Source organism: Meles meles, chromosome 1 (genome assembly GCF_922984935.1).
Source record: "Meles meles chromosome 1, mMelMel3.1 paternal haplotype, whole genome shotgun sequence".
In the NCBI taxonomy this organism is placed as follows: domain Eukaryota; kingdom Metazoa; phylum Chordata; class Mammalia; order Carnivora; family Mustelidae; genus Meles; species Meles meles.
This window is the reverse complement of record NC_060066.1, coordinates 205851493-205872283: the sequence shown is the minus strand read 5'-3', so window position 1 is coordinate 205872283 and position 20791 is coordinate 205851493. Positions and strand designations below refer to the sequence as shown.

The window sequence follows — 20791 nt, the reverse complement described above, 5'->3', positions numbered from 1 at the left end:
CCTGGCTTCTGGTCTTCCCCTGGGTGAACTATTTCTTTCTACCTAGCGATCTAGCTATCTATTATTTTTGAACCGGAAATAGGATTTATTGGTGGGCATGAATAAGCAGGGGGCAGTGCTGAGGTTCTCATGAGCGCAGGGCCTGCCGTTTATTCAGAGGGGCCACCATTCGTGGTGTATTTGACCCCACAGCCACCTGGGATGGGCTTTTCAGCCACCATGTCTGTACATCCATTCACAATAAACCCAGGAAAACCCCACTTCTTGAAGATGTGGCTCTTCCTGCCTGTGGCCAGGGAACTTGAACTTTGCCCTGGTTAGAGCCTCAATCACATGCCTCTTGGTAGCTCAGTCACATGTTCTGCAGGTTGACACGGATGGACGTGATGACCTGGCAGATGTGGACCGTGATCACTGTGCCCTGAGGCTTTCCAAAGACACCTGCTTTCCTGTCTGGGGCCTAGACAGGGGAGAGCATGAGGTCAGACACGAATGTCCACTGTCTCCAAGGTCCCTTGAAGCAACTCATACAGGCAACAGGCTGCACGAACTACCAAGGAGGGCACTGTTTGCAGCCATTGCACACCGGGCCCCCTGGGGAAAGAGCACATTCAGCTGAATTGGCTGCAGACAGAGGAACCATTTTGTATGCCCATCCAAAGCCAGTTCCTTCCTGTATGCACACACTGCATTCCTTCTCCCCTACTTAAGAACATAGATCCAGTCAAACTCTCCTGCCCACATCAGTTGTCTACTGTGTATAAGCAGAGTTATAAAAAAGTATTGTAGGAGCGCCTTGGTGGCTCAGTTGGTTAAGCGTCCGACTCTTGGTTTTGGCTCCGGTCATGATCTCAGGGTCTTGGAATCGAGCCACATGTTGGGCTCTCTGCTCAGCACGGAGGCCGCTTCTCTCTTTCCCTCTGGCTGCTGCTCTCTGCTTGTGCACACGCTCACGCTGCCAAATAAATAAATAAAATCTTTTTTTTTTTTAAACAAAGATAAGTTCAAATATTCAGAGGATTTGTCAAGAAAAACAAAAAACCTAAACACTTGTTCTGTTTTTCTCCAAAAGGTAGAAATATGACCAATGGTTAGAAACATCCAGCATGGCGGGCGCCTAGGTGGCTCAGTCAGTTAAGCGTTTGCCTTCAGTTCAGGTCATGATCCCAGGGTCCTGGGATTGAGCCCTGCTTCGGGCTCCCTGCTCAGAGGGGAGTCGGCTTCTTCCTCTCCCTCTGCCCTTCTGCATCCTCCCCCTCCCCCGCTCATGCTCTCTCATGTGCGTTCTCTAATAAATGAAATCTTTAAAAAACAAACAAAACAACATCCACCATGATATTTGTGCAAATAATTTCAATATCTCCAATATAATAGATGTTACACTTTTTCAAAATAAGAAAGGAGATATGGGGGTGCCTGGCTGGCTCCCTTTGGTTGAGCACATGACTCTTGATCTTGGGGTCATGAGTTCAAGCCCCACATGGGGCATAGAGCCTACTAAAGAAAAAATAAAGAAGAAGAAAGGAGATCTGTCTTTTTAAAAATGTAGTACTCTTGGACCTCTGAAGGAAGTCAAATATTCATGATATATCCTCTGCCAGCAACTGATGCCCTCATACCGCCAGAAATAAATCTTACGTCAAATAACTGGTTTTCGAAGGAAGTGGCTTTTTGTTCCTCAGCTATATTTAAGTTCTATATCAGTGATTTTCAGGAGGTGTGAGAAAGCTCCACAAGGTAGATGTACCAGAATGCCCTAGGATTCTGACATTCTGCTGTAGGGAGACATTTGTCCTCAGCCGCCAAATGAATCACTACAGAAAAAATCAGGGTAACTGACAGGAGCACAGCGTGTTCTGGGACAAGGGAAAAACAGTTTAAGGCTACATAAGCTAGCCAGTGCATCATTTCGTGAGTATCTGGAAACACAAACAACTGTATGATATTCTAGGCTGCATCCAAATTAAAAAATACTTCCATTTTAAGATTTTATTTGATGGAGAGAGAGAGAGAGTTCAGGGAAGGGGGGCTGCAGAGGCTCTGGGCTCTCAGCTGATCAGGGAGCCGAATCTGGGGACTTGGTCCCAAGACCCTGGGACCAGGACCTAAGCCGAAGGCAGACGCTTAACCAACTGAGCCACCCAAATTGAGAAATACTTCCAAATAGGGATGGTTTCAATGACTATTCAGCATAAATGGTTCAGAATAAAAAGTACACATAATACTTTATATCTGTATTTTATCATGTGCGCCTCTAAGAAATGATAAGGTAATGTGATTGCAAATAAAAAATTGGGGGCACCTGTGTGGCTCAGTTGGTTAGGCAGTTGCTTTTGGCCTGGGTCATGATCCCAGAATCCTGGGATCAAGCTCCGCATTGGGCTCCTTGCTCAGAGGGAGCCTGCTTCTCCCTCTCCCTCTGCCTGCTGCTCTCCCTTTTTGTTCTCTCTCTGTCAAATAAATGAATAAAATCTTAAAAAAATTTTTTTAACTGATCTATGTTTATCAATGGACAGGATTCTAACAGTGGAGCTCAAGCCCAGGATGATAAATACGTCTTCAAATAAAGCACACAGCCAATCTAGTTAACTGTCATTCACTGGGGACTGCTGTGACTAGAGCAGGTTCAGAGAGGACAGGTGCAGGGAAACCTATTGAAAGGAAAACACCAGGGCGGCTCACTCTTAAGACATTACCATTCCTGTGACAGAGTCAATTTGGCATCATTTACAGGAAGTCCAACAAAATCTGCAGAGTCATCAGGGATTATTGGGGTACACGCTTGAGAAACCAGGGCAAAGTCTGCTTTGTTGCATCTCTAAGCATTGCATGACTGGCTGAATCACCTCAGACTACTGGTGAGCACTGATGGTTATATAAATTCCAGGAAAAGCTCTCTGCTACATTCTTTGTCCTACTGACCAAATTCTTCCAAGTACCGACCAAACTCCACGTTCGGAATTTGCAGAGTGTATCAGAGAGAGAGACGAACCATGAGAGACTACGGACCCTGGGAAACAAAGTGAGGGTTTCAGAGGGGAGGGGCGTGGTAGGGAGAGGGTAACAGGGTGATGGGCATTAAGGAGGGCATGTGCTGTGATGAGCATTAGGTGTTATATGTAACTAATGAATCAGTTGAACATTACATCAAAAACTAAGGTACTGGGGCACCTGGGTGGCTCAGTGGGTTAAGCCTCTGCCTTTGGCTCAGGTCATGGTCTCAAGGTCCTGGGATCGAGCCCCGCATCCTGCTCTCTGCTCAGCAGGGAGCCTGCTTCCCCTACTCCCTTCACGTGCCTCTCTGCCTACTTGTGATCTCTCTGTCAAATAGATAAATAAAATCTTTAAAAAAAAAAAACCAAAAAACATACTATACAGTGGCTAACTGAACATAATAAAAACATAAATTTAAAAATAAGGATCTGCAGAGTTTATAGAAAGGTAGTAGTCCTTCCCCAAAGAAACTGTGTATTATTCATGTTGTTATAGAACAGATACAAGGCTAGAAGCAGACCATATCCTGAGGGTGTAATAATTCTTCCAGAAGCCTGAAGGTTTTGAGTTCCTGATTCTTGGACTGACCCAGGAACTTTCTGAAACAGAATGTACTTTCTACCATCACCAACCCTGGCACCTTCCCCTCTAAGTCTACAGCAGTATTTTTCCCAAAGTGACTCCAGAGTCACTAATTTTTTTTTTCTTCAATCTAGTCCAGTCAAGCTCTTGCCCCACTGCTCCACCCAAACTTCAGTTGTCAAGGTCACCAGTGACCTCTGCGATGCTCCAAAGGTCAGTCCTCCTGCCTCATTTTAACCTCTTGGCTGCATTCCACAGTTGATAAGACTGATCACTCCCTCCTTCAGTTTCTTCCTCTGCCTTCCGGTACACTACCCTCTCTGGGTTTTCCTCCCCCCCAACGCGTTCGTTCCTTCTGTTGCTTTGCAAGTTCCTCACTTCTGAGTCCTCTTTCTTTTTTAAAATTATTTTTATTAACATATATTATTTGCCCCAGGGGTACAGGTCTGGGAATCATCAGGGTTACACACTTCACAGCACTCACCATAGCACACACCCTCCCCAATGTCCACAACCGCACCGCCCTATCCCTACCCCACCCCCACCTCCCAACAACCCTCTTTGTTCTGTGAGATTAAGAGTCTCTTACGGTTTATCTCCCTCCCAGTCCCATCCTGTTTTTTTTCCCTTCCCTACCCCCCACAACCCCCCACCCTGCTTCTCAAATTCCTCGTGTCAGAGGGATCACATGATAACTGCCAAGACCTCTTTCTTAAGTGTCAAAGTGCCCCAGGGTTTTCCTGGGGTTTTTTTTTTTTCCCTGCTGGTTTTCCTTGGTGACATCATCCAGTTTCAGAGTCAAATTCCATTCACAGGCTGGCAACTCCAAACTCTCCTTCCCTCTGGCTTACTTGCTGTCTCTCTCTCCCTCCCTCTCTCTCTCAGGTGCACACAGTCATATAGACACAATATACACATATACAATATATCTCCTAAATAATATAAAGATATAGATCTTCAGGACTTCTTCCTGAACGCATATCCAGCAGCCTACCTAATGCCTCCAACTGAACATCTAATGCCTCCAACTGAACATACTTAAAACTGAGCTCTTAATACTGCTCTGCAAAATGGTTCTCGCCAGTGTTCCCTAGTTCAGTTGATGGCAACTTGATCTCTCTAGTTGGTCAGGTCAAATACCTCAGGCTCATCTTTGACTCCTCTTTTTATCGACTCTTATGTTCAATCCATCAGCAAGGCCCTGTGGATTTACCTTCAAAATATATCCAGGATCCCTTAGCCAGTGAAGCCAACCCTTTCTCCTCATGGGCTCCTGCTTCTAGCCTTATTTTTCTCCCCCTCCCACCGACACCTCTGCACTCCCCGCTCCCCAAGCCAATTCAGCTTTAGGAGAACAGAGATCTGATTACTTTCTTCAGTGACATAATATCCCAAGTACTTGGCACAAAGTTGATGCTCAAAAATTATTTGTTAAATAAAGTAATAAAGATCTTGACTTTTTAGATGTCCTTTTGATGTCTATACAGGCCATTTAAACCGTGACACCAAATGATAAATCTACAGGTTTCATATAATCTGCACAATTATCAGGATAGAATCTTGTTATAGGGATGACCATGTATACTCGGACAAGATAAATGTTGGGTTGTTCCAGGAGTCTTTTTTATTTTCGTAGATGTGTTTCTATTTTTTTTTAAGAAACATACTATTGGCTGCAAAGATTTTCTTTGAACTCCAATACTTCTGAAATGCTGAACTTCTGAGTTTTGCCTCAAAGGGGAAAGGCTATTACAGCATGTGGGAGTGCTTCACTGCTGCCAAAAATATTTTGAAGAACTTCCCATATTACTAAAGTCTCTAAAAGAGTTTAAATTATCCTTACCAGGGAAAGGTCATTACGGTTACTGTTTTAAATTCCCTCCTATGCTAGAATTTGGCATGAAAAGCTGTCCTTTCCTGGAACAATGGCTAGAGATCTTCAGTATTTCTATGTTGTTTAGAAAGGCTGCACACAGGGGCGCCTGGGTGGCTCAGTGGATTAAGCCGCTGCCTTTGGCTCAGGTCATGATCTCAGGGTCCTGGGATCGAGCCCTGCATCGGGCTCTCTGCTCCGCAGGGAGCCTGCTTCCTCCTCTCTCTCTGCCTGCCTCTCTGCCTACTTATGATCTCTCTCTCTCACTGTCAAATAAATAAAATAAAATCTTAAAAAAAAAAAAAAAAAAAAAAGGCTGCACACGATCTTCACTAAATGCCAAAAATATATAAGCCCAAGGGGCCTAGCACATGCCACGTAGATGCTGCCCTGGCTGTCTAAAGGATCTTGGTATAATTAAAGGTTCTGGTTAACATCCAATCTCTCTCAGGGAACACAAAATGCTACAAATTAATTCAGAAGCACAGTTGAAAAAGAAAGAAAAACTACAGGAAAAATGGATTGGTGATCGTGGAATTCTCTAGTCCTGCGTTGTTTGACAAAAGGAAACCAGGCCTAGGACTACATACAAAGCATTTCTACTCCAAGGGCAGATCATAAAATTGTTGTAATTCAGAATGTTTATTTGAACATGGCCTTCTACACGTTTAAAGTCCACCTGTTTAATACTGTTTGGGCTTTTTGGCTTAGGAAGCTGGAAAATGTTTTGAGGCCAACATTAGGGTCAGAGAGGAGTTTCCTGAATTTCTGTTCAACTGTTTTGCAAATGTTTGCCATTGATCATAAGGGAGAGAACAGTGCAAAATACCACCCACTCTAAAGAAAATACAAATTGGAAATATTTTGTACAAAAAAAGGATGTGCTTTTAGCATTCAGTGTAACAGTTAAAGGTGTGAAATAAGAATGTTTTATAAATAAAAACGAGTTCTAGGAATTAGAATTGTTAAATAGATCCTCTACATCTGTACAAAGTGAAAGGATTGTGCAATCATTCTCTAGTTTCAGCTGCCTGGCTGCTGAAGGTTGTCTGTGTTATTAGAATAATCTGTCCTAATTCCCAATAAAATAGTTTCATACTACTTAATTTTGGTTGTGCAGGCAAAAAGTAACAGCATTTTCAAAACAATTATTTTCATAAACTCTCCATACCAAAAAAATACACAATATTGTGCTTTACAAAATATTGACAGGAGTATAAAAAATTTAAAAATTCCAAAAAGTGCTTTCAGTCATATTGAAACTAGGACAAAATTTGGGATCTAACAGCCACTCCTCAGATGTTTCTTTCATCTGGAAGCGATCAAATCTTGATCTGTTCCCTCGAAAATATATTTTTTAAACTCTTCATCCTATCATTATGAGCTTAACGCCCCTATTACTGAAACAGATAACCAACCCCCTGTAATTATACATAGTAAGGGGAGAGAAAAAAACCCTACTGTAGCTGCAACACCAAAAGACGAGCCAGAAAAGGCTGGCTCGGTTATGAACTCACGCTGCTGTGAAGAAAAACAAAACTTAGGAAAAACACAACAAAAACAAAAAACCCACCGCACATTATTTTTTCAATGTTCCAGAATAAAAAAAAAAAAAAACACACATTAAACAAAAATACCTTGCACAAAAAGCAAGGCTGGAAGACGAATATAGCAACATTACTCTTGACTTCCTGGCTTTGTTGATTCCAGCCGCAAAGTTAACATTAAATTGCCAAGATTCACATTTAAATATTCCCTTGAAATCAGAAAAACAATAGCTCTTTCAGGATGTGAAATGACCCTGGAAGGCACATGGTATTTTATTGAGTCAATTTGCTATTTACATACTCAGAAGGGGCTTTAAAAAGAAGTTAAATGGAAGATGTTCTCCAAAGACAGAAATAAAATATTCCAATCTATTGTTCCAGTTTATGGCTCAGATCGAAATAATGGGCTACAAAACCTATCAGAAACCAGTTGCGCAGTGCGTGCTTCGCAGCGAGCCAATGAACACCAACGTCTCGGTTCTCCTGCTGATGACAGCACTTCAAAGACATTTTTTTCTTTCTTTTCTTTTTTTTTAAAGAGCCCGACCTCTCTCGGTTACGCCGGATCTCGGCCCCTCGGTCGGGTCTCCCGGTTCTCGAAGGTCGGCATTTTGCTATCTGCAGGGCGCCTCTGCGGGTCGAGGCAGCGGCGTCCAAGCCCATCCGCGGCGCCCCCGACCCCGCGCGCGAGGCTCGAAGAAAGCGCCTTCATTCTCAGGGCGAGCTACGGCTTCCCACAGTGGCGCTCGGGGCACGGCCAAATAAAATGCACTCCTTTCCCAGAGCGGGGGTGGGGGTGACGAGCCCCGGCTTGGACAGGCTCGGAGGCCAGAAGGGATTTGGGACTCTGCGCACGCCCCTCGGCCGCCGGTCGGGGGCACACGCCGCGCGCACTCAGCGCGGCTCGGGGGCGGCGGCGCCCGAGAGCCCAGAGGCGAAGAACAAAGAGGACGCGCTCGCCTTCGCGGCTGGGGGGCTGCCCGGGCGCCTTCGCCAGCTCCGCCCCACCCCCACCCCGCAGACCGCGGCGGCGCGCGCCCCTCCCCCGCCGCCCTGCCCCCTTGGCTCCGCGAAATGGCGGCCGCGCCACAAAATGGCAGCCGCGCCTGGCCAAGAGCGGGCGCCTGCGGGGAAAGGAAAGGCACCGCGGACCACTCCACCCCTCCCCGGCCCTGGCAGCACGGCAGTGCCCTCTCGGACTCTCTCAGGGTGGCTGCCCGGGTGGCTCTCCCTGGGCACCGGTGCGCCTGGGCGCCCCACGCCTTCCCTCTCCGCGTCGGCCCCTTCTCGAGTCCGCAAACGAGGCGGCGCCTTTGTGCGGGCGCTGCCTTTGCGCTTCCAAACGTGCCCCACTGCCGGAGGCTCTCACTGAACGGTACAAAAACCGACAGAACTGGGCTTCGCACAACAGACGGGCGGACCCCTGCCCGCCCGGGACGCTTCTCGGGCTGGCATGGGAAGGGAGTAGCCCTTCCCTAGGGTCTCCACACCCGCAGCTTTAGCTCTGGGCCACCAAAGTGAAGACAGGACGGGGAAATCAAAGGACACCCACCCCCAAACGGGGGTAAATTAAGGAAACGGGTCAAGGAGCCCCAGAGCAGTACTTCGGCAGCCGCGTAGAATCCCAATGCAGAGCCCACGCTCGAGAGCCAGAGAAGAGCCACGGGCGGCCCACGAGTGCGCGGGCAGCTCCAGAGGGCGCATGTCGGCTTTCACTCCACCACGCAAACCTCCAGTGAGCGTTTTAGGGTTTTCATCGCTCCCCCAGCCCTTTCCTTTCTCCCCGTGGTTAGAAGCCTCGGGGCTAGGCACAGGCAGAGGAAGGAGCGTCTGCTGCAGTTCCCATGCTTTTGCCCCCGACGTGAGGGTCTCGGTGGTCTTGGACTTTGCGGTGGCCATGGCGTGATGGATGGACGCGGGGCGATGGCGGTGTGTTTTGGATGTTTCGCTTTCTCTCAAACGCTCGCTTCCCTCGATCCCCATCCCCCAGCTTCCCCTGGCCTCCGTCTTTCCAGAAACTTCTCAGGGAACCAGCAAAAAAAAAAGCCGCAGACTCAGCCACCGCCTCCCTCCCGGAGCATGCGCGCCGCATTGGGCGGCAAGTTCGGCGCGCGCGTGTGCAAGTGTGAGAGTGGGACGTGCGCGCGCGCCGTGCGGGGCGGGGCGGTTCGCTCTCACAATGAAGGGAACAGGTTTTTTTTTCCTCCCCTCCCCCCACGTTCCGTCGTCGCGCCGGCGCGTAGGGGCAACTCCCCTGGCCTTTGGAAGGGGGGGAGGGGCAGGACCGTAGCGCTCGAATCGTTGCTCCGCGCGCCTGCGCAGCAGGTCGTCTCTGCCTGAACTGTGTTCTCCGCGCGGCTTGCGGTAGCGTCTTTGATATGAAGTGCGTCTGAGCATCTCGACTGCGCCCTACTCACTGTTTCCTCAGCTCCCACTCGGGGGAACTGTAGCTTCTTGAGGGGTTTCCTCGAGCTTAGCCTTCCTTTGTGCCGAAGGGATGAGGTCGGGCTGTGTCTGGCTGGCTCTCTTCCACTCCTGCGTGCGCCATGTTTGGCCCGGCTCCTGCCCGGATCGGGTGCCTGCAGTGTGGTGGCGCCTTCTCCCAGCCGTGGGGGGGACATACCTGGCCGCGGGACCGGGTGGTGGCCGGGCTGCCTTCCGTCCGGCGCTGCCGCAGGTCTTGCTCACTAAGCCAAAATAAAGGTGTCCTTTATTTGGAACGCTGCCCGGGCCGCAGAGGCAAGCCTCTGCTGGGGGTGGCGGGGCTGGCCGCTAGGCTTGTCCTCGCTGTGTGGCTGCGGACAAAGGGCCTGGGCGTGCAGCTCGGTTTCCCTGGGCTGACTTCAGCTTGGAGAGTGGTAACCATAGCAACAGCTTTTACTCTTTCTCAAGGTGCCTTTGGTTTTATTTTCCTTTTCTCTTCCCTTAGGAGTGTGGGGGAAATTACTGCCAGGGTTGTGGGTTCTTAAAAAAGCCAGCGCCCCCCCTCTCCCCACCCTACCCCACCCCCCCAAGCTCTTTTAACTTGCTATGTAATCCACTTCCATGCGAGCCCGTTTCTGAAATCCAGCAGGTTGAGGTTAAGTAAGGTTCCCTTGGCAGGGCATGGAGGTCTGCCACGTCTCCAGTCCGAGCTTTGTTTCCTTGCCTCCTTCCTTTTGAAGGACCTTCGTTTCGCTGGTGGGAGTAATTGCCTTCCTATATTCGTTTAGCGTGTAATGTACCTTCAGATCCTTACAGATGTGAGGTTTGAAAGAGGGAGCTTGTTCGCGAACAAGGCACCTTGGGGGCTCCTAAAGACTGGCGTGGCACTTGCAGCTTGACATTTTATGGTCGCGACCTGCGTTTTGGCTCTGAAGTTGTTGGACAGTGCTAACTCGCCCGCAGGTGCGAGTGCACCATTGACCACGCAGAGTCTGAGGTCAGGGCGGGTCAAGGCTCTGGGCGGAGCCACGCAGTGGGTCCTAAGGAAGGGAGATCTTTCTTCCTGGTGGGAATTTTGAGTTGGTGCCAGATTCCTATTAGGAACTCTTAGTATATGAAAAGGTGTCTAGAGGCTGTTGAAGCAGTAGCCAGCAATAGAATTCTCCCCCTGCTAACAAGACTGTAATTTGAAGCTTGGAAACGACCAAATCAACTGTCCCTTGAATTGCTAGAATTTTGGTTATAGACTCTGTTCTAAAAAATTATGGTTAATGAGTGTTTTCAGAGTCAAAATCCCTAAAGTAAGGATAACACCGCTAAATAAGGGGAAGAAAATTTTGTATTTCTTATGTTTTATAATTTAAAAAATTTTTTTAAAGTAAATGCTGTACCCAGAATGGGGCTTGAACTCACAACTCCCAACCAAGATCAAGGGTCGCAGGCTCTACCCACTGAGCCAGCCAGGCACACCAGATTTTTTTTTTAAGCTGTACATTTATTTGTATGTTTTATAATTTTAAATAGGCATAAAAACAAAGTTCTTATGTGCAGTCTAATAATTAGAATCTCTGGAAACTGATGTTGAGGGGTACGATATATTTAAACTGAAAACTGTGAAAGACAACAGTTTCTCTGTTTGAAGCCACTTTTTTTTTTAAAGACTTTATTTATTTATTTGTCAGAGACAGAGAGAGCACAAGCAGGCAGAGAGGCAGGCAGAGGCAGAGAAAGAAGGAGGCTCCCGCCTGAGCAAGGAGCCCAATGCGGGACTGGATCCCAGGACCCTGGGATCATGACCTGAGCCAAAGGCAGATGCTTAACCAACTGAGCCACCCAGGCATCCCTGAAGCCATTTTTCTGAGTGAATATTTTAAGTGAAAGGTTTGCTTGTGTGTGTGTGTTTAAATTCTCTGGTATTGTGGGGGAAACACAGACCCCCTTTATTAATTCATCTCACCATGCCCCTTCACCAGCTAACAGTATTCAGTGAAATCTTTAGTTACGAAACTTAATGGTTCTGTTTTCTTACAGAAGTCATTTTAAGTTAATCTAGCACCCTCAAAGACAGTTATACTGAGGCATTGTTTCTGTGTTTTTTGTTTTAGCCAAAGTATCATCCAAATAAAAATGTAAGCGATGGTTCTCATGACTTCTGTAATATATGGCCTGAAAAAATTCAATGAGCTCCTCTATCAAAATACTGAAAGTTAACTTTTTGAAGCTTAAATATAATTCCATCGTTAATGTAGAAAGGCATCGGTCCTATGTAGTCTTTAAATAGTGTGGTTTTAAGCCCAAACGTTTCAAGTGTCTATGGACTATTATATAAAATTATCAATTATCATTCTGAAGATTATTGAGGCAGTGATGTGATTTAAAGAGCCATTTTATTAAATAGCAATAATTGAGTTAAGATGGATACAGTTTTAAAAACATTTCAAAAGTACATAAATAAATTTTTTTTTAAATTTTCTATTTCAGACTAGAGACACGGAGCTTAAGACCCTAAGTCTGAAAATTTCAAGACATATGTAACAAGTTACTAAACACATTTTATTTGGTATTAATGTTTTTGAGATTGTGTCAACTGTACTTTGACAGTGTCTCCGAATTAATCAATAGCCTTATTATATTCTGCTTACTTCCATGTTCAAAAGTTACAATCTACATGGGGTGTTCGGTTAATGTATATTATTACTTCTAGTGAAGAGATTAAGTTTTTTCCTACATGAGGATTAACAATAGAGGTTCAAAAGGTTGAATGAAATATCCGAATTATCATAGCGAATAATACTTTGTTCACATGGGATCTCTTAAATATGTTGATTTAGTATAATCCAGCACGAACATTTTAGAGAAACCTTGAAAGTAACCCAGATGCTGACTTCCAAAAGTCATTTTATTATAACTTTTTCTAATTATAAAAGCAATATATGTTAACCAAAGAAAATATAGATGGAAATTTTTTAGAAAATGTAGATGAGTAAAAACTTTAAAAAATTTTTAAATTTCACGGGAGGTAGGTAGGGGGTTAGGTGACGGGCACTCAGTAATGTATAGAATTGTTGAATCGCTATATTGTACACCTGAAACTACCACTGTATGTTAACTTTACTAGAATTAAAATTTAAAAAAGAAAAGAATTAAATTCTACCACATAGGCACAGCTGTGATTAAGGTATTTGCAAATATCCTTCCAATCCATTTTTTCCCCATGCCCTAAACATTAATTTGTAATTCTGAATACTAGATATATTAAGCAACTTTCCAAGGAAATGGTAAAAACATAAGAATTGATTTAAAAAAATGTATCAGCCATTACATTCATTTCTGGAATGCAAAAAACAATGTGGGATAATTTAGCTTACATAGAGTGTTGAATAGTAAAATAGATTATGAAATGTTAGCTTGCTGAAAGTATGATTTAGAGGACTAGCTGGCTGATGTTCAATTGATATAAGTTATAATTTATGTAATTCCACCAGACTCTGCCTTCTATATCAAAATAGATCTGTTAATGGACTGGTCTTTCTTGCACCCTCAAAACTAACAATATGTCAAACACTCTTTGGGAATAATAAAGCAGTGTTGTCTGTTTTATTTTATTTTCTACTGTTTTGAAAAAAAAACTGATTATAAAAATAGAATTTGTATTGTCAAGTTGTCAAGTAGGCTTTGATCATTTTAGAGCTAGTTAATGCATTTTTATATGATGCCTTTAGGAACAGGTGCTTCTATTTTAAGTATATGTTTTGTCATGAAATAGTTTAATTTTAATAGCTTGGGACTAGATTTGTAACCAAATTCTTGTTAAATATCTGGTAACGATTCTGTCCTTCTGTTTAAATGTTGATATTAATTTATCTGCTCTATTGGCTAGGTTAGCATTCAAAGTCCGAATTTGAGGCTCAAATGCTTTTCCCATTGGGCTTCCGTTACGCATGACTGAACTCTTTGAACACATTTAGCATGCTAAATACAGGAGCTCCTCACAGTGTGAAAATAAGACCTGATTAAAAACACATCTATTTTAATTCCCCTTTGCAAATGGCTCTGCTTTTAATGTTACCTTTCTGAATTATCATTAAGACTCAAATGAGGAAATTTACTTCACCATCCATTTATCATAGAAGAAAGGAGAGATCACACCCTACTTTTGATCTTTTTCAATGAGCATCAATTATTTATTGTTAAAATAAATTTAAAAATCAGAATAACAGAGTGGGTTGCCTTGCTATTGAAAACATACCAAGATAAATGCTATTGAAGAAATTCTGCCTTTGTAAATATTTGTACCAAAGACAGAAATAGAGAAAAGCTTTCCCAGTGTTTTCTGATACATTGCCAATAAAAATGAAAGGCATTGAAAAAATCAAATACTTGATTTGGGCTATGCAAAGGGCGTGTACTTATCAGTTTTGCTGTTATTAAGAGTTTCACAAAAACAAACAGGGAATGTTTGCATACTTAATATGCAATCATTGCATTTTGATTTGCCTATAGGACCTATGTAGGCTATAAAACCCTGAAAATTGATAATGATATGTTCTTAATTTCAGCTGATGCTTACTTTTGATATTAATAAGAAATTAGTGGCCAACTTTAATAGTATTCATGATATTTATGGTGTATTACTTCCAAATCCTTTTACATATATCATCTTCTTTGATACTTCCAGGAAACTTTTTTGATAGAGAAAACAGGTATTTCGTTTTGCAGATAATGATATTGAGACTTTGAGGATTTAGTTGATTTGTCTAGGTCATATAGCCAGTGACAAAACTGGAACTGGAATTTCTAACTCTTAACCCAGTAACCCAGGGGTATTCCATTATACATACTGTCTATTGTTTGTATCATCAGTATTGTTTTTGTTTCGTTTTTATTTATTTTTTTAGTGTAACACAGGGTTCATGCCAAGTAGTGTTTGTTATGCTGAAAGAATCAGTAAGGAACATGGACAGTATTTTAACCTGCAACTATTAAGTTTAATAAAGATGGATAGAATTCCTACCTGAATTGCTCATTTGAACCCAGCATCTATATGTGAGCTATTTTTCCTTTAAATGAATCTGTTCAGTTGAAGTTAGTGTCATATTTTTTTTCTTTTGGCATCATAGGAGCATGTTAGATAATTGAAATTTGTTTTACTTGTTAAATTTATCTATTTAGGCTGATGTCTGTTGACATTTTATAAACCGAGAATTCTCTTGAGAAATATATATCGGATTTTTTTAAGAACCCAAGAAACTAAAATGAATACTTTCGTTGCTGTTTTTTGTGCCAAACAGGTAGTTTGACAATACTTCAAGCGAGTCTGAGTATAAAGGTTAGTTTGATGAGATTTTGTTAGGCATTATATTAAAGAGAGACTGTTTCTCAGTTGTTTGGTAAATCTCTGGCACGATGAGATGATATTCTTAATTTGATATTTGCCTCTAATCTTTTGACATTCTGTGATCTCTTTGGCCTTTGGGAGAACTTTAACTCAACTTTGCTTAATAATTTGTGTATTGATAATCTACCAGGTTTCTCCTCCACTACTTCCCAAAGGTGGGGGACTTGAAGGTATTTGTGTAGTATTTGTAAATAACTTTGCCCATTTTAAATTAATTTACAAAAATTAAGTACTTATTCTGCTTTTTACATGGAAAAACAGTACTGCTGTAACAAGCCTTTTAGGTTAACTGAAAAGAACTAGTTCAAAAAATTTTTAGTTGGTAAGGATGTTGCTTTAACTTTCACTTAATGTACCTTCATACTTGTGCCATGGAGAAAGTATTAGAAAAAATATCTTAATTGCTTCTTATTTTGTTCTGGTTTATCCTTTTATTGTTCTGTGGGAGTCCTAGATGGATACAAAATACTATATTCAATAATTAGTCTAATAATTAGACTCTAATTAGTCTTTTTTCTAATGATTTTGCTTCTAAAAGGCTACTCCCCCCTTTTTTTTTCAGCCCTTGAATTTTTTCCTCAGACTGATTTTAACTGAAGTCTGCGTGCAAGGTGAGATAGGCCCTTTACTTCTGTAACTGCAAGACACTATTTTGTGAATCCTCTTGTCAGTTGCCCCTCTTAATGCAATTGAGCTGAATCTCTTCTGTTCTTCATGGTGACACTTTGGTCTTTCCAAGAGGTTTCAGCTAATACAGAGCCTATCAAATTTTAAATGAGGAGTTTACATCCTATTTTAAAATGTGTTTCAAATTGTGGTTGCTTATATTGAAATTCATGCTTCATGGAAAAATGCATGTCAGTTCAATGTTAACTGCAGCCGTGCATGCAGAGCTATATAGTTCAGGGGCGCTTGGGTAGCTCAGTCGGTTAAGTGGCTGCCTTCAGTTCAGGTAATGATCCCAGGACCCTGGGACGGAGCGCTTCATCAGGCTCCCTGCTTAGCCGGGAGTCTGCTTCTCCCTCTCCCTCTCCCTGCAGCTCCCCTGCTTGTGTCCTCTCTCCTTGTCAAATAAATAAATGAATAATCTTAAAAAAAACAAAACAAAACACAACAACTATAAAGTTCATGGGTTTAGGTTAATAGTGTGCTGGCTTGACACTCGGTAAGTGATAGTGTCAGGACAAAGAAATGGCCATGTGTAAATGGCTGATCCTACCTCTGAATGTGGTTTGATTTGCTTTTGCTGAGGAATCCATTCCATAATATTTTCAAGAATACAAATTTCCATTTCATTTAATGACTGATTTGCATGAAGACGAGGACAGCCTCTGGGGTGGCACTAAATACCTTGAGTAAATTATCAATGAATGCCACTATTGTAGTGGGGCTTTTCTGTTTCTAGCTTTTCTCTACCTCTTCTTTCTCTTACTGAAGTTAAACCGGTTAAATTACCTGGCTCAGAATCTAGAAGTTTTAGAAATAATTTGTCAGAATTCCAAAAATCATTTCAAATGGAGGGTAAGCTTAGCCCCTCAGCTAGCTCATCTTTTACTGAAATCGTTGCAACTGTGTTAGGGGTTTGCTTAGCAAGGGGCTTGCTTAGCCTTGTCAGTGGAAGAGAAAGTATCTCAACTGGTCAGGTTTATTAAATATAGCATGGACTATTTTGCTTTTTAAGATTTTATTTATTTGGGATAGAGAGATTACAAGCCAGGGGACAGAGGGAGAGGGAGAAGCAAGCTCCCCACTGAGCAGGGAGCCAGCTGCTGGACTGGACCCAGGGATCATGACCTGAGTAGAAGGCAGATGCTTAAGGGGGTGAGCCACCCAGGCGCCCCTATAGTATGGACTATTAGACCAAATACGAGAAAAGTTGATGTGACTCTCAGCCAGACACAATAATTAAGCAGCTTATGTCACATTATATAGTAAACGACAAAGAAAAAACTACTTGGAGCATTACTGTCTGTGGAACAAAAGAAACTACTATGCACAGGTGACTCCAGGTATTAGTGCCACTGATCATGGTGACCGTATTTTCCAGTTCACAATACAGTCTGGTGATAAATCGGCTGTATGTAAGGAGACCGTGAATAAGACCAAATATTTAAAATCTGGTGTGTACTTGAAGTACCGCACCTTTGATATTTTATTTCTGCAGATAAAAAATGGAAAATTGAGTTGCTGACTGTTCTAAACGATTCCGTTTTTCTGGACTCAATACAGTTTGTCTTAATTTTGTCGGTTTTCTCTGGGGTTCTGTAAACTGGCCTTTATATAAAAGTTCAGCTATGGTCTTTAAAGGTCGCTAGGCCTGGAAAGGCCAGAGGTCTGATCCATTCCTATGCTTAAATATTAAATTACAGTAAATCCTCTATATAAATCCTTTTTACAATATTAGACATGTAGCCGTCTCATTTCAGTTCTATTCCTGGTATACCGTAACGTATCTTGCAAAACATTTCGCAAGATCCTATATAAAATAGTTGCTTAACGTTACGGCTAATTATTCTTGAGAGGGATGGGCTTCTGATCCCGTCATTGCTTCCCTTGGCAGTGAGAAGGGCGGCCTTGTTCTGACACTTTCCCAAGCAGGCGGGGATCCTGGTGCCCGGAAACGGCCAGCTCCTGGCCGAAGGGTGAGTAGTAGGGTCAGGAGTCCTGGCTTCTCCGGGGAGAGGCACCGGCAGCCGCTCTGACACGCAGCCCTATCAAAACCAACTCCCTTTCTCTCTTTTGTTCCTCTAGGCCGACGCCTGGGACCCCTGCTTGAGGGGCTGGAGACCGTCTCCGTCTCTGGAAGCTCAGCCTCCCCAGGTCTGACCCAGTGCCCGCCCCGCGGCCCACTCTCTGCGTGCCTGCGCGCCTGCGCATTAGGATCGGGCGCGCGAGCGTTCCTTTCAAGCCCCGCGTTCCTCCCTCCCCCGCGCGCCTGCGCGCCGGCTGGGAGGAACTCGGCGTTTCGGCCTCAGCGGGCGGGCGGACGCGCGCGTACCCGCGGCGAGGGAGGCGGGCCGCGCGCACCGGTGGGAAGCGTCCGGCTGCCACAGCGCCAGCTCCGTCGTAGTCGCTGCCGCCCGGGTCCCGCTCGCCCCTCCTCCCCGCTCCCCCGCCCGCCGCCGCCCGGGCGCATGCGCCGCCGGAGCGCGAGGGTCGGCTTCGGGTGTGTGGTGGCGGCAGAGCGGAGCTGCGAGGCCCGAGAGTCAGAACCTGGGGGAGAGGGATGGTCTCTGCACGGGGGGGAGCCGGAGGAGCCGCCGCCGCTGCCGACGCCACCGCCGCAGCCGCCGCCGCCGCCGCCTCGGCGCCCGCCTCCCGGCGCTGACGGGCTCGTACGAAGCCGGCGAGGGAGAACCCGCACCAGCGGTCGCCGGCACACCGCCCAGCATGGTCCGGGAAACCAGGCACCTCTGGGTGGGCAACTTACCGGAGAACGTGCGGGAAGAGAAGATCATCGAGCATTTCAAACGGTGAGTGACACGCGGCCCGGGGCCGCGCTCTCCCCTCGGGCGCTGGTGCCCGCCCGGCCCGTTGCCGGCCCCTCCCCGTGCGCGGAACTGCTGAGGGGACCCGGGCCAGACCTACGGACGGGTGCGGGGGGCGCGCGGTTGTCTGGCCGCCGCTCGGCCCGCGTCGCGGCGTTGGGCCTCGGGCCTCGGCGGAGCGGTCCGGCTGCCGCCCTCTCCCGCCCCAGCGAGAAGGAGGCTGTCGCTCGGCCTCCGCGGATCCGACGCCGGGAGGGCGCCCGCAAGCCGGCGGGGCAGGAGTGGGGTCGCGTCCTTGCGCGCCGCCGCCCGGGACCCCCGTCCCGGCGCGGCCAGCTCCGGAGTCCCGCCGCAAGTCCCGCTCCTCGCCCTCCCGACGCTTGGAAACGTCTAGCCGCGAGAGGGGTTTGTGCGATATGAGAGGCTTTACCCAGACACCCGGCTCGGTAGGTGGTGTGGGAGCAGCTCGGAACCGGGGCAGCTACGAGGTTCTGAGCACCTCTCCCGCACGGCGTACAGACCTAGAAACTGCAGGGACATGGCAAGCTCACATTTCTCCTGTGATTTCTTTTTTATTCTTATTTTTTCGGGGTTGGCTAGCGAGTGTGGGTCTGAAAATAAGTTGGTGCGCCTGTTTCGGCTCTTTCGCCTTCCAGGCCGCCTCAGCCCTCTGGGGTCCCTGGGTGAGGACGGTGGTGAGGACCGAGGGCTTTCAGTGGAAGCCCCACGGCGGGTAGGACGGTGCCCAGCGGGCGCCGGAGCCCGAGAGCCTCGGGATCGCTACCTCCGCGGCCGCGCGGGGTTAGCGCTGAGGGGCCGCCTTTGAAAGAACGGTGATTCCCTCCCGCCCAGAGTTCTTGAACCGGTCGTTAGAGGAATGCACGTCTTTTAAGGTCAGGAGATGTAGTTTTTTAAAACTTTCCAGAGTGTTTTTTTCCGGTGAGATGTTGGGATCACTGTTGTTTTGGTACCTCTGCTACGGTAGCATTCAAGCGCCTGCTTTCTTTGTGGAACGTACGCGTACCGTGACGGGTAGAGTCCTCGCTCTAACATACGGAAAGTGATGATGTGCTTAGGCTTGGTGCAGAATGAGGAGGGCTGTAGCAGATACCGTTCCTTGCGATGTTCCAGACCCGGAACGATCTTCAGTTCGGTGTACTCCTGATTCCTCTTACTATCTAGTGAGTGGAGGAAATTATGGAGCGCCCTTATTAGTGAGTCACCATGGGAAAAACAGATTGCGTCGCTTGCCCCTGAGCAGCTTGGATAGGGAAATGGAAGCAGAGGCAGCAGAGCTGGATCCACTCCGTCTTTTAAATGGAGGATCATTGATTCTGTTGGTGGTTGCTGTTACTGGGGTATTAAATCTTCACCGCTGGAGCGCGCGTCTGCGCGTGTCCGCGTGTGAAAAGGAGCCGGCAATAGTGAGGCCATTCATAACCTGCTCAGGCTGTCCTCGGCAGGGCTGGGGGAGGCGCGCTTCCAGGGACTCTCCCGGTGTTTACTACGTTGTGCGGAGAAACCAGGCAAGGGCAGGCAGGGAGCAAAAACTCACCTCTACCCCGGTGGTAAAGGAGAGCGAGACCCTGGGCTCAGTGGGGAAGCAGGTGGGAACTTTTCCCTCCCTGGCGCGGCTCCACCCTTTACCTCCACCCACCGCCCCAATGTCTTCAGTGCTTTGGTGGGAAAGTCATGTAGGTGCAGATTATCGGAGTGGAAAAGCCACTTTAGGTGTGCTCACTTTTAACTCCTGTGGACTTCCTCTGTAGGTCTCTGGGAAATTCGGCTGTACCGACGTGCAAACACGTGCATTGCAGCATTCGCGTTGCTCCTCAGTGTTCTGTGGCCAGACGTGTCATTTCGCATTATGCACATTCCAGAGACATTGCATACCTCTTGCAGGGAGTTTGACTCCTCTCAATATGAGGGGAGAGGGAATAGGAAGAGGAGATCGTCCGCGGGAGTTTTGGGAGATTTTTTAAGTGGATGGTGCTGCGGTCCGGCTTGTGTGAATGACTTTCTAAAATGGCGGCCAGGACCCACTTTATGTGGGAATCAGCAGAGCAGCTCTCAGAATGCACAGAGGGAGGAGGGGGCGGAGGATGCGAGCTGCCTTCGAAAGCGGAGGTCTGGAGGAACGTTACTGTATTAAACAGGGCTTAGCGGGCACATTGCGTTTAAAGGGGTATCTCACCTATTGCAGAGCACAAGCAGATGCTACCAAAAGCAGATTCTGTTAAAACTAAGCAGACCGTGTGTCCATGACACTCCTTTATTTTAAAAGCGATTTTTATAAAAAAATTTTAGACAAACGTCCTTAGCTCTTTGAAAAGGTAGTGCATTCTTATGGGTTTAAAGAGTGTGAAGGGTTTACAGAGAAAAATCTCCCCTTCACCCCTGACCTCGGGATTCCCAGTTCCCATCCCCCACTTCCCACCCAATCCCCGGGACAGGTAATCTCTATTTATGGTTTCTTGTTTATTCT

The 20791-nt window shown here is 46.1% G+C and overlaps 1 protein-coding gene and 1 non-coding gene across 2 annotated transcripts in view; one reads left to right on the top strand and one right to left on the bottom strand.

Moving 5' to 3' along the window:
• Positions 1-497: 497 nt before the first annotated feature.
• LOC123928664 lies at positions 498-630 on the bottom strand. Its single transcript, XR_006815786.1, has one exon. It is a non-coding gene; the product is annotated as a small nucleolar RNA SNORA70 (small nucleolar RNA).
• A 17539-nt stretch (positions 631-18169) lies between these two features.
• SPEN (spen family transcriptional repressor) overlaps positions 18170-20791 on the top strand; it is a 95719-nt gene continuing 93097 nt past the window's right edge. Inside the window, 1 exon segment of the mRNA XM_046025212.1 lies at positions 18170-18291. Coding sequence (XP_045881168.1) covers positions 18209-18291 — 83 coding nt within the window. The 5' untranslated portion in view covers positions 18170-18208.